General features: G+C 34.2%; 1 protein-coding gene across 1 annotated transcript in view; it reads left to right on the forward strand.

The window, feature by feature from the left end:
* The first annotated feature begins 8,256 nt into the window (after positions 1–8,256).
* The window catches only part of STOML3 (stomatin like 3), a 28,039-nt gene continuing 20,187 nt past the window's right edge, over positions 8,257–16,108 (forward strand). Inside the window, exon 1 of the mRNA XM_074189397.1 lies at positions 8,257–8,863. Within this exon, the coding sequence (XP_074045498.1) occupies positions 8,812–8,863 (52 nt within the window). The 5' untranslated portion in view covers positions 8,257–8,811. The remainder of the gene's footprint in view (positions 8,864–16,108) is intronic.

Below are 16,108 nucleotides of genomic sequence, written 5' to 3' on the forward strand. Positions count from 1 at the left end.
ACTCTGGTAAGAGTGGAGAACTTCTTTTGAATCACATCTTTTCTCAGTTACCTTAATTCCATAATTATTTCATTTAAAAAACATTGCAGGGGCGGCTAGGTGGCGCAGTGGATAAAGCACTGGCCCTGGAGTCAGGAGTACCTGATTTTAAATATGATCTCAGACACTTAATAATTAACTAGATGTGTGGCCTTGGGCAAGTCACTTAAACCCATTGCCTTGCAAAAACTAAAAAAAAAAAGAAACAATATTGCTAAGCCCATAATAGCAGTAGCAGTTGTAACCATTGGATAAAGTTTGGAAATTGAGGCACAAAGAAGTTTTGTTTTATCTAAAATCACATGATTACTAAATCTGTTTTGGCATATATTTGACTTTAATACATCTTTGAATTTATTAGTTCTCCCTTTATCTTTCAGTGGCTTGAAGTGCTTAGGAGTAGGATTCCTGGGCTCAGGATGAGTTCGAAAATGTGTCTATTGTGAAGGGTTCTCTTCTTTGAATGTTCATTTCTCTGTTGAAGTTTCTGTCGGTTTCTTGCTGAAAGCTAGATTCTTAATCATTTGCTTTCTCCTCCTAAACCCTCATATTTGTTTTATCTTCCTCCTGAAGCTCTTCTACTTGTTCTCTTTTTTTTAAAGAAACCACAAGAGTTGGATAAGGTCCATGTGCCTCAAAGGGACATTTGGCACTTTACTATAGGTGTCCTCCAAGAACAACTTTAAAGGCCAACCTTGGTCATGGCCCTGTTCCCTCCTGCTCCTCAGTCTCTTTTGTAGGATGATTTTTAGTACTGCCCCAATGTGTGGCAGGACTGTCTTGGGCCCCCTTCTTTTCTCTCTCCTGGTAATTTCATTTATTCATATGAGTTCAATTATCTCTATGCAGATGACTTCAAATCTCTGTGTCCAGTTCTACTCTACTGTACTTCTGTCCTTCAGCCCCAAGTGACTAAATATTGGAGATTTCCAACTGGACAGCCTGTAGGTATTTTAAAATCAACTTACCAAAAACAGCCCCATTATTTTTTGTAGAGGATACCACTATCTTTCTAGGTTCACAGCCTCAGGTCAACACCATCTTCATTTGCCAAGTTTTGTCAAATCTGCTAACATAATATATTGAATAGGGGGTGGCTAGGTGACGCAGTGGATAGAGCACCGGCCCTGGAGTCAAGAGTACCTCTGGCCTCAGACACTTAATAATTCCCTAGCTGTGTGGCCTTGGGCAAACCACTTAACCCCATTTGCCTTGCAAAAACCTAAAAAAAACAAAAAAAAAACCAAACATAATATGTTGAATCCTTCCTCTTTTCCATTTGTCATAACCACCACTCAGGGTCTTCATCACCTTTCACCTAGCATTAAACCTAATTTCTCTCATGGCCTGATGTTTCCAGTCTATCCTCCAAGGCAGCTGCCAAATTAATATTCCTAAAGCCTAGGTCTGAAATATTGATCATGCAATTAAAGTAGCTCCCAGGAGTCTCTGGGATCAACTGTCTAGATTAATCGTTTAACATCATTTGCAAATTAGCTTCTTTTTTCCTAGGCTCCCCCATCTCTATAATAGCTATCCTTCATGCACTCCCTCCTTATTATCATCTTAAGAAAAAAAAAAACTTCACTGCCACCTGCTTCACCTCCTTTTATTCTTGGTGGTTAAGTGGTACAGTGAATGGAGGGCTGGGTCTGGAGTCAGGAAGACCCAAGTTCAGATACTTCATAGCTAAGCTATTGTCTACTTAAGTTTCCTCAGCTGTAAAATGGAGATATTATTAGCAAACTCCATCAAAGGGCTTTTGAGAAAATTAAATGAAATATTTGCAAAATACCTGACATTAGAAGGTGCTATATAAATGACAGCTAATTTTTAGTGCTTTACCACCACTCCACCTCCTATTCCTACTCCCTTGCTTCTTGGTTATTTTATATTTTTCTGAATTCATCTCATTTCTTGGAATAGATTGTAAGCTTGAGAACGGAAACTTTCGTATCTTTGTTTTCCCTGGTCTCCTGTGTGGTATTTAATGAGTGAATGATTGGAATGATTTAGAATTCTTAGATGTCATTTTAATCTGCAATGTAGGCCATACTTTTCTAATCTGTTCTTTTCTATTGTGTAAGATTTTTAATATCCATGTAGTCAAGCATATCACATTCCCAATAATTCTATTTCCTGGGAAAGAAAATCAACTTTCTTACAAAATTGTGGTACTTTGTCTTTTCTTGCATTTAAAAAAAATCTTAAAAAAAGTTTCTTTTCATTTGGAATTCATCCACAAGGAATGTGTAGAAAAATATAAATATAAAAATTCAATCTAAATCTTTAGGGGAGAAGATGAAAGACTAAATGTTTACTCCATTTCAGCCTCATTTCCATATTTCAGAGCTCCCCCAAATAAGAATTGTGCACAACAGATAAAAGTGATTGTAACTTTCTTCAAGAGCTAAGACACTGATGAGGTAAACTGATAAAACAGCAGTCCAATGTGCCACCTACCCAGTGAAACCTCCTTCCCCACCAGTCCTTGCACAAATATCAACAGGCTAGTTTTCTGAGAATCACTCAGCAATTCTCTTGCTCCACTCCTGTAGTGTCCTTGTCCATACTCCACCCCTCCTTCCCTCAATTCACTATTCCATGGTAACAAGCAACAAAAGCTTTGTTCACCCCTGTTCTGTGTGGAGGTTGAGGCTGAAGAAAAGTGAAGCATAAGTCGAGGGATGGAAGAGGGAATGGCATAGCTTGCATATTGATTGACTGTAGTACTAAGCCAGAGATCTGGGAAAGGCACCAAAATGTGTGATGTTCCACCAGGCCAGAAGGAAAAGGGGATAGGGATTCAGTTGAGATGAGTACCCCATCCCCCCATGTCACTTAGGACAGAGAGAGGTCACTGGCAAGTTAATTACTTAATATGAAAAGGTGGCACAACTTTCAAGAAAAAGAAAATTCTGTTAATCTTGAACACAAGCAAATAAACTAAGAAGATATTAAAAATAATGGGATAGAGCTTCCAGAATATCTAAATGACTCCAAACATCTGAATAAATATTAAGGCAGAAAATAAATCAGCATCTGATAAAGCAGAGGACCTTGTGTATTCCCAAGCGAACATGGAACCACAGCAATAGGATCTTGAATAGTTCAAGAGAAAAGAATTATGTAAGCAAAACTGTTGGTGTGTGCAGAGAAAATCATTGCTAATACAAGAAAATCTGAATTTTCGCTGATGATTCTTACCAGAGAAATAGCAGCTAAAAAGGAAGTGCAAACATACATCGAAGAAAAAAGCAAAAAGATAATCACTAAAACATCTCATGTTCAAAACATTGAACTTCTTGATAGAATTCTCTGGAATCAGTTTTTAAGATGTGTACATAAAGCAGTAGTCTGCAAACATCTACACAAAGTCCATTTGCTTTGCTGTCTGTCTTGTACTGTATATGTATTCAGGTGATGTGAAAAACCATCAGAAATGGGTCAAAATAGATAACTAAAAGCTTGCTTTCTTAGTTTAAGTCACTGAACACATGCAATAAATTATGTATAGGTAGTTGACGGTCTATCACAACAGCAGGTATAAAACATTGTCCATTTATATTGGGTTTTCATTGGTTTTGTTTTTCAAGGCAATGGGGTTAAGTGACTTGCCCAAGGTCACACAGGTAATTAAGTGTCTGAGGTCACATTTGAACTCTGGTACACCTGACTCCAGGACCAGTGCTCTATTCACTACACTATCTAGCTGCCCCTATAGTGTGTTTTTAACATAAGGGAAACAATTTTAATGTCATTTTTATTGATATTTTGTTTTTCAATTACATGTTATGAAAGTTTTTTAACAATCATCCACATGTATATTTTTAAGTTGTACAAATTTCTTCCACCCTCTTCCCCTCAGTGGTGAATAGTTTAGTGAACGTTGACTATGTTCATTTGTATTAACATGTTTGCATGTTAGCCATTTTCTGTATGAGGAATTAGGACCATAGAGTTCATTAAGATTCTATAGTTTGGTGCTTTTTTCTCTTTTGTAACAAAAGAAAAATTGATTAAAATATTTGAAATTTTAAAACAAAGCAAAATTGTTAACAATACAGGTTTTCATAATCATCAGGTTTATTATATGTGCCAGATTATTATTATTATTATTATTATTATTATTATTATTATTTGTGCTAGGTACTAGAAATTCAAATATAAATGAAATACTTCCTAGTCACAAGATACTTATATTCTAATATTCTAATGATAATGATACAAACATCCATGAGTTAATTGGTACCATTTACATGTAGCCCTGTAATACCTAGGTTCAGCTGCTTTGATACCAGCATTTACTCAAAAATATAGTGCCAAAACCCCTACTGATATTTTATTTTACCAGCCCAATCAGAGGATATAAACTATTTATCAAAGTAAATAGCAATAAGTAACGAGAGGAACCCACATTACTATACAGAATATATTTTCCCAAAGTTTTTCACTCTATCCAATAAGAAAGTTGATAGCAATAAGATATATTTACTCTAGCCACGGAAATACATGATATATTCTGTGTAGGACCTTTCAAACTTCATGTCTTCCTCTTGGATCTCCATGACGTTGTACTAACACTCTGTAAGTCTAGATATGAACTTGTTCCTGATGCCCCTCACAGAATCCTATTCTGTCAAAGCATAACTTGAATACCACTTTTTAAGAAGTGAAATGTTTCTGAATCCCCCATGTCCTCTCATTCAAATATTCTTTATTAAGCTTCTTTTTTTTGTAATTGCATTAATTCTATAGAAACTTTTCTATACTGGAGGTACACACTTAATATGTATTTGTCCATTTTCTCTCCTCTATTTCAGTGCCTTATAAGTAGAGATTGTTTAACTTATTGTATTTGACTCTCCAGAAGGTACATAATAAATACCAGTTGATTCATTGATAATAAATAGCCTTTTGGGTTATGTGAGAAATTAGAAATAGCATTAAATAAAGCAAGGGAAAGGAGTTGAATAAGACTAATCAGATGCAAAGGAAGTCTAGGCTGGAGGCTATATTATTTTGAGCATCTTGAAATAGGTATTCATAAAATATCTGAAAGGGGAAGATTTAGTCACAAGGATTATTTTTAACAAAATAGAGGAGTTAAGTAATGCTTATTAGGAGTATAACTAATGGGGGCAACTAGGTAAGGTAGTGAATAGAGCACTGGTCCAGGAGTTAGGAAAACCTGAGTTCAAATCCTGCCTCAAACACTTGATAGTTCTTAGTTGTGTGACCTTGGATACGTCACTTAACCCCAGTTGCCTTGTCAAAAAAAAGTATAATTGGTTTGAATGAGTTGTCAGAACAACAGTGTTCTCTAGACTCTATTGTCATTTCTCCTTCCACTGCACTATAGAGACTAAGAGAGAAAGATGAGAAGGAAGAGGAAACAAAAGACATACTACAAACAAATTTCCCTCTTGCTACAATATTTATATCTTTTCTCTCAAAATTACTTCATTATTATTTTGAAACACAGATAATGAGAATGGTAAGCTACTTTCTAGTACAAAGAAATAGTGATTAAATATTTCTAAAGTCCTTGAACATTATTTCAAGTTGGTATTTACAATCATCTCTTTTAATGTTTGATGTTCTTCATTTCCTGGTATGCTTGGTTTTCTACTAAAGACATAGTAGGTATTCCCTCTTAGTTGAAATAAATCTTGTTTTTTAATGTGGGACAACAGGAACATTTTGAAGACAAAGAAAAACAGTCGATTAGTCATCTTCCCAAGGGGCCATATTTGCATTCATTCACCTTAGGGCACTGCTCTGCTGTCACTAGGGAACAATTATTATTATTTTCTACCAAGAATTAAAGTGATAGGCAACAACTAATGTATCCTTAATGGCAAAAAAAATAATTCATAGTAATTTTTTTTTTTTAATGAGTAAAATCACCATCTCATAATTACTCTGTAATCAAAGCAATGGCACTGAGTACTCTTTCCCTTTCCATGGAAATGATGGGTTTGGAATGAATGACCTTGAAAGCTCCTTTCCCCTCATAAGATTCTGGGATTATGAAATGGAAGTGTGCATGCATGTGTCTGTGTGTGTGTGCCTCACTTATGTGTGAGTAAGGTGAGGAAAGAGGAGTGACAGAAGGTTCTATACCATTTGTTTCACCTAACCTGGGAAAAAAACTATCCCTGATGAAATTAGGAAGTAAAAACTTTTCAAAGTATTTCTCTCAAAATTAACCTAAAGTTCCAGGAGATGGAGTTTTATAATGGGAACATTTTTTTCTTCCTTGTTCCCTGTGTGTATCTCATACTTCTTGCCCTTAAGGAACTTTAAATTTACTTTGGAAGGTTTGAAAAATGCATACAAAATATAGAGCAGATCCAATACCTTTTAGGAGAATGTGACAAATATGGGAGGATATGTGGAAAATTTGGGACAATAATTCATTGTTGGTGAATCTGCATTGCTCCAACCCTTTTGGAAAGCAATCTGGAATCATTTCCAAAGAGCTATTAAAACTGCCTATACCCTTGGATTACTAGGTTTGTTTTCAAAGATGATAGAGAAAATGGAAAATAACCTATATATTCTAAAATATTTGTAACAGCTCCTTTTGTGGTGGAAAAGAACTGAAAATGATAGAAAACTATTGCACTATATGAACTGATGAGCTCAGTGATCTTAGAAAAACACAGAAAGACTTGCACAAAATAATGAGTAAAACCAAGTAACAGCAATATTGTTTTGAGACTTTGAATGAATAAGTCATTTTGAATCTTATAAATACCCAAGGACATATGAAGAAAGAAGCTATCTGCATCCAGACATATGAAGGAAGAAACTATCTGCATTCAGAGAGAAAAAACTAATAAATAGAAGTATGGATAACATGATTTTACATATGTATACACACACATATAGAGACATTTGTATCTAATGGTAGCCATCCAGGAGGGCAGAAAAAAGAAATTTACATGATTATTGTGAATTAAAATGGAAAAGCAAGTTGTACAAAATAGATTTGCTGTTTTATGGGCAATTTTTGTTAAACAACTAGAGACACAATTGTTTTGTTCTATAAATTACAAATAAAATCAAAATTTTAAAAGTACATGATAAATGCTATTTGAGCTGAATAAAAGTTCAGTTCAGTGATCAAATAGTTGATTGAAATATTGTTTGCAGGCACAAAAAGTTCAACTTATGGTAGTGTCCAAAAATTTTTATTCTTTTACATAAGCCTCATGTCAGTCTTCCCTAATTCCTCTATAGGATAAAGATTTCTGTGAGTCAGGTAAGTAGACAAGTAATAACGTAGATGGATGTTGAGCCTTTTAGCCCTTCTGGACTGCATTGCCCAACAAAAACTCAAGTACTGCGTATAGAATTTTTTATTTACTTATGACCACAATGTAACTTACCAATGAGTATAATAATGTCACATGAATTGGCAAACGGTTCACATGTATAATTCAGAGGAGAGAACCAGTAGTGGTTTTCAAATTCCCAGTGACCTGGAGCAGGTCAGAGGAGAGGAGGATGAAATTAGGTCAGATAAACCTTTGACAGCATCCAATTCAACAAAAACACCTTAATTACTTAACAGGTGAAACATTTTGTTCCTTCTGCCCAGTTACTTCTCTGCTTATCCTTTCCATATCCTTGAATCAATGGGAAATGAAATGAGAAATAAATGGGAATCAAATGGGAAATAAGGTTGGGTTATGAACAAAAAATGTATATACTTGAATACCAGAAATACTACAGAATCCTTAGTTAAAAGTAACTAATAAGAATATAGAGAAAAAAACAATCTTTCAAATCAATCCAACAGAGGAAACTTTTTAATAGGCATACTTTTTATTCTTTCATTTCAGTTCAGATATCTCTTATTCCATCCTATTTTATGCTTAACAGAAAAAGTGAGGACACCTGCAGTTGTACTTTTGGAGAAATTGAAGAGAAAGGGACTGAAAGCCAGAGAGTCAGAAAGAACATTCAAAGGAAGATAAGATTTGGAACTAGAAAGGACCTTAGGGGATATCTGTTCAAGTTACAATTTTACAATGGAGGAAATTTGTGACCCAGAAAGATTAAAGGATGTGAACTTTAATGATTTTGATTTTTTGAGGTGCAAAGATAAAAAGACTTCATATTGACTTAATCTATATATCCTGGTAGAATGCTAGCTTCTTGAGGGCTGGGACCTAGTTCATTTTTGTTTGGTATCCTCAGGGTTCTGTTCTATCAGCTAACATCAAGAAGATGCTTAATAAATCCTTGAGGAAAGGAAACTAATCAGAGAAGGGAGGAAGGACAAATTTACAAATCAAAAAGAAATAACTTTGGTTGGAGTGACTGGACTATGGAGAAGAGAGTTTGGGAATGTGTCAGTGCATCTATTAAGTATTGTTGACTTATTGATTTAGAGGTAAGAAAATAGAATACTTGTTGAGAGCATATGAATTCAACGAGAAAAAATGTCCTTTACTGGACAGTTTCTCTCCACTTTTTTTTTTAACCAAACTACTTCAAATAGCACTTTTCACTACTAGGTTACATTCTTCTAGTCTTTCTGTAGGAGGCAGAATCAACCAGTAAAGAGTACTTGCTGTTTGTTTATGGAAACAAGATTCCCTTCACCTGGGTAACTAACCCCTTAGGGTGCTACTGAATGGGAAGAACCAACTCTCATGCAATCATTCTTTCTTTTCTGATCCTCTCACAGTTATACCTCATCTGCTTTCTGATAATTGATCCCCCATAACTGCATAGTGATACTTCTCTGAGGATGTGATGGATTCTGGGGCATCCTCCCCTGAAAAGCAGGATAAACAGAATTTAATTGGTATGTTCTTTTCCTTTCCTCCTTTTATTAAACTGAAATAGGTTTAGTAAGCATTGCAGCTGTGCTATGGTAGAAAGAATCCAGGACCTGGAGGCTGAGGTTGTAGGTTCAAATTCTGCCTCTACTTTTCCAAGCTGACTTAGGTAAATCATTTGATTTCTCTCAATGTCTTCATCTGTAAATTGTGGACTTGAAACTCCAGAGTTTCTAAATTCCTTTCCAAGTCTATGATCTCACAAGGGACTACTTGAATGTAATATGATCTTTTCCTGGATTTTCATTTAGAGTGATGGAGACTGGTTGGATCATTCTTTAATTTTCCTCAATAGAGGTCAGCTTGGATTTGACATATTTTTCACTTACATAAAAATAGTTAACCTTTATATTAATTTTATTGAAGAGTTAGATAATAACTGGTTTCTAAAATCTTTGACAGATAACTGATTATCTTGTGAGGGAAAGAAAAAAGGAATCATAAGTTAAGACTAATAAAAGGAGGAAAAAGAGAATATTCTCTCTTTCTCATGATTGATGTATACTATATGTTGAGAATGGGCCCAAGCTAAAAAACTACAAAGACCAAACACTTCATATATATGGATTCTAAGAGAAAAATTGTATCCTTTGGGAAACTTGTTTGGGTTAAAAAAAAGTAGATCTCTTGAGGATATTTTATTCTACCTTTCTACATCACTGAAAAATTGTTCTGGCATTTCCATTCACACTTTCTTCCATCCTTCCTTAATCGTTGATTTGTTTACTCTAAAGAAAGGAGCAAAGGGAATTTGTAACTCTCTCATCTTGAGTTCCTCAGCTCTCTTCCTTAATCTTTGAAAGTCCCCTACCCCAATTTAGAATTAAGAGATTTAGATCTAAAGGAATTTCAAAAATATTTAATTCAATTTCCTAATCTTCCAAAAGAGGAAGCTGAGACTCAGAGTTTGAGACCTACTCAAAGTCAGATAGTATGTAGTAGTAGACACTGGTTTGGTCAGATTTGGGGTGGGGGGAGGATTATTATTGTTCAGATATGGATTGTACCAGATGGCCACTGAATTCCCTTCTAAATGAGTGAGGTTTTTGTGATACTCAATAACAGGACAATGACAAGGATCTTGGAGTTAGAAGTTTTGAATCTGACTAATCAAATTTGGTTTCAGATATGCCTCTGATACTTGCTACTTGGGTGATCTTGGTAAAAATCTCTGCCTCTTGGGCAACTATAAAATAAGAGATTTGAATCAGATGACAGGATTTTTGCAACTTTGAAAAGATGATACTGTAGCCTGAGTTTGTATTCTACTCTACCATTTACTAGCTGTGTGACCTTGGGCAAACCTATAAACCTTAGTTTTCTTTCTTTAAAACAAAGCAAAACAAAACAAAATGCTTTATTGACATGTTTTATATTTTAATGACAAACATTTCAGATTACCTCCATTCTGTGAGAGGTCTCTTGTAAAAAAAATAAAACAATTAAGCATAACTAAATATGATTTGACTTTCTCTGAAAGGGTATGCAGCTCTCTGCATTTGTAACATTCTCCCAAGATCTTTATTTAAAAAAGTATGAACACAAATCTATTTCCATCCACTAAAAGAGAAAGAAAAGAAAAACAAATATCTTACAACTAATATGTATGGTGAGGCAAAACAAATTTTCTTATTGACTGTATATTATAGATATATAGATTTAGATAAAGATATATGAGATTTCATTCTACATCCATGGTCTGTCTCCACTCTGTTAGGAAATACATAGTATGTTTCATTATAGAATGAACCAAGGTATAATCTCTGGAATCTCAGAGAGTCACTACCTTGATCATAGTAAGTTGTGGTCTGTATGGTGTTGTTATTATATAAATTATTCTCCTGGCTCTGCTCATGTAATTTTTCACCAGTTTTACAAAAGTTTTCAAAACTGTTTATTTGTTTTTATAATATTGATGCCATAGTATAAATTGTCCTAGTTCTACTTACTTTACTCTGTGTCATTTGATATGTCTTTACATGTCTCTTTGAAATTATCTATTTCTTATAGAACCATCATATTCCATCATATGAACATATTCAACTTAATCAGCTATTCCTCAATTGCTATGTATGTTTTTAGTTTCCAGATTGTTGGACTGTTTTGGGGTTTTTTTTGCCTCCACAAAAATAGTGGCTATAAACATTTGTGAATGAATGTGATCTTTTCCTGTTTCTTTTGGGTTTGGGCCTAAAATTCATTAAAGCAGTAATTCAGCAAGTTTGGAGGATTTAAAATAAATTTATACAAATATTCATCATTTCTATGTAACACCATAAAACCCAGCAGAAAGGAAGAGAAAACCTATTTAAAATGACTACAGCAAATATAAAGTACACGGTGTCTGTCTACGAAGTTACACTAAGATCTAAGTAGAACTATAAACCATTACTTATAGAAATGCAGATTGACCTAAATAACATGAAAAATATCAACTGCTCATGGGTCAATACAATGAAGTAGCAGTTCTACCTAAATTAATTTGCTTAGTCAATACCACACCAAAGAAACTACCAAAAGATATAGAAGTAGTAAAAATCATAATGAAATTCATATTGAGGCAAAAAAGGTCAGAAATCTCAAAGGAAATAGCAAAAAAATAAGTGGGAATGAAGTGGACCTAGCAATGTCAAATCTCTATGCTATAAGGCAATTATTATCAAAACAAACTTCTTAATGGTTTAAAATTAGAGAGATTGCTCCATAGAAAAGATTAGTATTCAACTTACAGAAGCAAATATATCTAGTAGCATAGTATTTGATAAACACAAAGGCCTCAGCTAACAGGATAAGGATTATTTAATTTTTTTTATTTTTTTGGTTTTTGTGAGGTAATGGTGTTAAGTGACTTACTCAAGGTCACACAGCTAGGTAAATATTAGGTATCTGAGACTGGATTTGAACTCAGGTCCTCCTGACTCCAGGATCTGTGCTCTTTCTACTGTGCCTCCTAGCTGACCCTAAGGACTCACTATTTAGCAAAAATTGTTGGGAAAATTAAAGTTATTTGGAAGAAATTAGATTTAGACCAACACTATACAACTTATATACCAAGTTAAGTTCCAAATGATTGTGTGACTTAGTAAAATAAGGAAGAAATCACCTGTAAGATTTAAGAATAAGGGAAGAGTTCATGATCAGATAAGGGACAGAGAAGTTCACAAAAGCCTAAATGGTTGGTTGTTTGGTTCTTCTCCTTCACTACCAAAGACTAAATGTTACAAAGACAGGGGCAGGATGTCTGGATCATCAGAGAATCTAGACTTTGTGGAGAAGGTCACAATAATGTAGGTTTTTGTACCCTTATATTTTCTTTGTTTTGAGACCGACAGGTGAGGATGTTAAAGATATGTCTCAGCACTGAAGCTTAAGGGAATTACGGTGTAAAGAAAATAAAATACCCTGAATTTTAGCCCAGAAGCCTGGAGCATTGTTAACTCAATATTTGCATGACCTTGGACAAGTTGGGTTGTTTTTTGTTTTGTTTTAGTTTCACAGGTGCTTTCCATAGTACCTTCATATAATAAATACTTAATAGGTGTTTGCTGAATTAAATTAAGTTTTCTGGGTCTAAATTATCTATAAACAAATAAACAGCAAGCAAGAGGAAACTAAAGGATTTCTAAATCATGTCATTATAACTATGGGGCCTTCTTACTGTTTGTTCATCTTCTTACAACTTTTTCTTTTTTGTACAGGTGTGAAATGTTAACATCCCTAAATGATTTCTAAGTGTCTTCATAGCTGTTGAGGCTGGAAAGGAAATAAATGTCTAGTTTCAATTTAAGGGAAATTTTAAAAAATAATTTAGACTTGAGGGAAATTTTCCAAACCTTAAAGTACTCAATATCCAAACTCTTTGAGAGAAAGTTCTATCTGATACCTTTCTTGGAATCCTTGAGCCTTATTTACTTCCTTCTTCCTGGTACAGACTCCATAGTTGTTTGTTGAATGCATTATACTAAAATATTTCCCCTCATCAGTGAATTTGTTCATCCCTTAGACAAAGTCTAAAAATGGGGAGAAGGGGGAGGGGACTTACAGTTTAATCCCACAAAGGCTATGAAAACTGTTAACACTGAAGTCTGATTGATGGAGACATTCAGGATTCTTTTGTGAGTGTTTACTCAGGGATCTTGAGGGAGGGTCTAGCTATGAATGGGATCACCATGAACTATAATAACTTCTGGGCATGCTGCCACATTGTACAGTAGTCATTCATCCAACAGCTTCAAGATAATTGTGGTTATTGGGTTAGCTTCATATTTTATGGTGTTGATTATGTTTTTTCTTTTTTAAAATCTAAATTTGAGGCTGCTACTTTCTTTAAAGAACTCTGAATGATGACTACCTCAACTGAGAAAGACTAGTGTTTTTTCTCCTTCCTCATGTTAATCTTGATGTTATTTTGAGAGTGTTCAGTTATTTTTGTTTCAGTTATAAATGAATTTGCAAATTGAAAGAAATATATACTATAGTAGTGGAGTGAGCAAATTTATATATATAATATTTATTTTATACATGTACTTATATATTATTATTTTATATTATTTTCCATATTTTATAATATATTTATATATGTGTATATATATATATAATGGTTTTATTTTAAAATAAGTTATACATCAAAAAGTCCTTTATGAAATTTCCCACATTTCATATAACTTCATGAGGATAGTTTTATTGCTCTATTGTACCTTCGTCTCCATGATTACTACCTGTGTGCTTGGGCAAGCTTACTTTTCTTAGTCTCAGTTTCCTCATCTTTATCATGAGGGACCTAAATGATTTCTGAGGATCGTTTTTGCTCTCAATCCATGAACCTACAATTTTACTCCTGGCTGGTCTTTTAAATTCATTTAATAGAACAAAAACATGTGAGCATCCACTATCTACAAGGTAGTCTTCCAGACTTCTTGGTGAATAAAAATATGAATAAGACGTAGTCTGTATTTTCCAGAAGCTCCCATGTATTCCCTTTACTAGGTCACTGAGCTTCCATATCCCATCAGTCTAGAAAAGGTGTTGGACTAGTTATTTAGCAAGAATGGCAGACAACCAAGGGACAAAAGATACCCTTGAGACACTGAAAGAAGAAAAGGTAGGCCCCTGTACCCCAGGAAGGTTTTCTGTGATGAATTTATTGGAAAATACAAAGAGAGAGAAAGTTCATGTAACAGGAGATGGAGGGGATAAGATCTGAACTGGTTCAGGGAGAGCTCATATCAATTAAATTACATAATAATAATGCAAATAGGAAGGCAGCCTGGGAGCTATGTCCATATACATTGAACCAGTAACAAAGATACGTTTTTAGACAGAAAATAATAATAATAAAAATAATAGTGCTGTAAAGTTTACAAAAAATTTTCCAAATATTATCTCTTTGGAGCCTTCCAGAAACCTTGGGAGGTAGGTTCATTTATTATACCAATTTTATAGATCCAGAAACTGAGGCAGATAGTGGTTTAATGACTCACCCAGGATGACATAGCTAACAAATGTTAGGATTTGAACTCAGGTCTTCCAAACTCTAAGTCCAATAATCTATATACTTTGCCGTTTAACCTTACAACAACCCTGTGAAGTAGGTGCTGTTATTATCTCTATTTTACAGATGAAGAAACTGAGGCTATGTGATATATGACTTGTGCAGGGTCACTCAACTAGTCTCAGAGGCAAGGTTCAAATTTAAATCTTCTGATTCAAAGACCCCCATTCTATCCATTATGCAAGCTGGAAAAATGTGCTTCTTTGCCAAGCATTGATTACTTGTCAAATGCTTTAGAGTCACTCATACTCTAAAGAAAATAAATTTAAAATATTTTAATGTAATCCATCAGTTATGGGACTCTCCTCATTAGTGTAGATTATTGCCCTGCACCAGCATACTTTATATATCTATCAATTTTATGTTTATATAAATATAAATATATCAGTTTTACATTTATTAATCTACCTACCAATCGATCAACAAACATTTATTAATAAATAAAGAGGAAATACATTCCAGGAATGATAAGGGGGATGGTCAGTGGGTTTGAAATGTCATATGTGAGAAAAGCCAGTTTCATTGGGCTACAGAGTACAGCAAGGGAAGAAATGATAACTAAACTGGAAAAATAGATCAGGGCCAGATTGTGAAGGGCTTTTAAAGTCAAACAGAGGAGCTTCTGATTTATCCTCTAGGTAACAGGGAGCCAGAGGAGTTTTTGAGTAAGTGAGGTCTTATTCATTCTGCACTTGAAGAAAATTCCTGGCTTATGATAGGTAATGACTTGATGCTGATTATGACATAATATCCAACAAAGAAACATTTGATGCCTTTTTTTCCTTTCTGCCATCTCAGCATATTTTTATCAGATTTCTACCTCTCATTAAGCACTATTAAAGACAGAATCATTCATGTTTCCACAACCATTTTATTATAAAACTATTATAAAAAGTAGTTTTAGGTTCCAGAGACAAAAAGATCATTAGGACAATCACTGCTTTCGTGGAATTTACAGTCTAGCTAGGGAAATAGAACACATTAAAGAGTAATAATTACATAATTCAATTAAACAAAGTATTATCTACCTTCTACTGTATGTACAATGCACTGTGATTAGGATTAGCAGCATAGTTCTTGTCCTCAAAGAGTTTACATTTTAGTAAGAGAATAAGACCTAAACACAAACAATTTTAATGCATATAATATATTAAGTGATTAGATGAGTCCACATTCAGAACTGAATTGAATAAATTGAATAAGTATTTAAGAAAAGCCCTATCATTTAAACATAGAAGAAGGAAATCCAAGAAAGAAATCACAGAGAGAAAAGAGAACTCAGTGTCTTATCACCTCAGAGAACCAGAAAGGAGTTTTGGGGAATAATTAGTGAGGTAGGAGAATTGGGAGAATATTCTTTTTAAGGACTTTCAACAAAGAGCAAAATAGAAAGCTTTATTAACTTCTTTAAGGGTAGGTCAAGGTTTGGTGACTCCAGGAAAGAGGATCTGAATGTATTTGTGAGGAATGAAATAAGCTCATAGAATCATAGATTGAGTCAGAAACTAGTCCAACCCTTTCAATTCCATGGGCAAACTAAGACACAGAGAGGTTGTGTCATATACTTTTACAAGTCTTCCTGATTCCAATTGGAATAGAAAAATCTCCCAGGGTTGTTGTGAACATCAAATGAGAGAATAATTGTAAAGAGCTTAGCCTG

This window comes from Macrotis lagotis, chromosome 1 (genome assembly GCF_037893015.1).
Source record: "Macrotis lagotis isolate mMagLag1 chromosome 1, bilby.v1.9.chrom.fasta, whole genome shotgun sequence".
In the NCBI taxonomy this organism is placed as follows: Eukaryota; Metazoa; Chordata; class Mammalia; order Peramelemorphia; family Peramelidae; genus Macrotis; species Macrotis lagotis.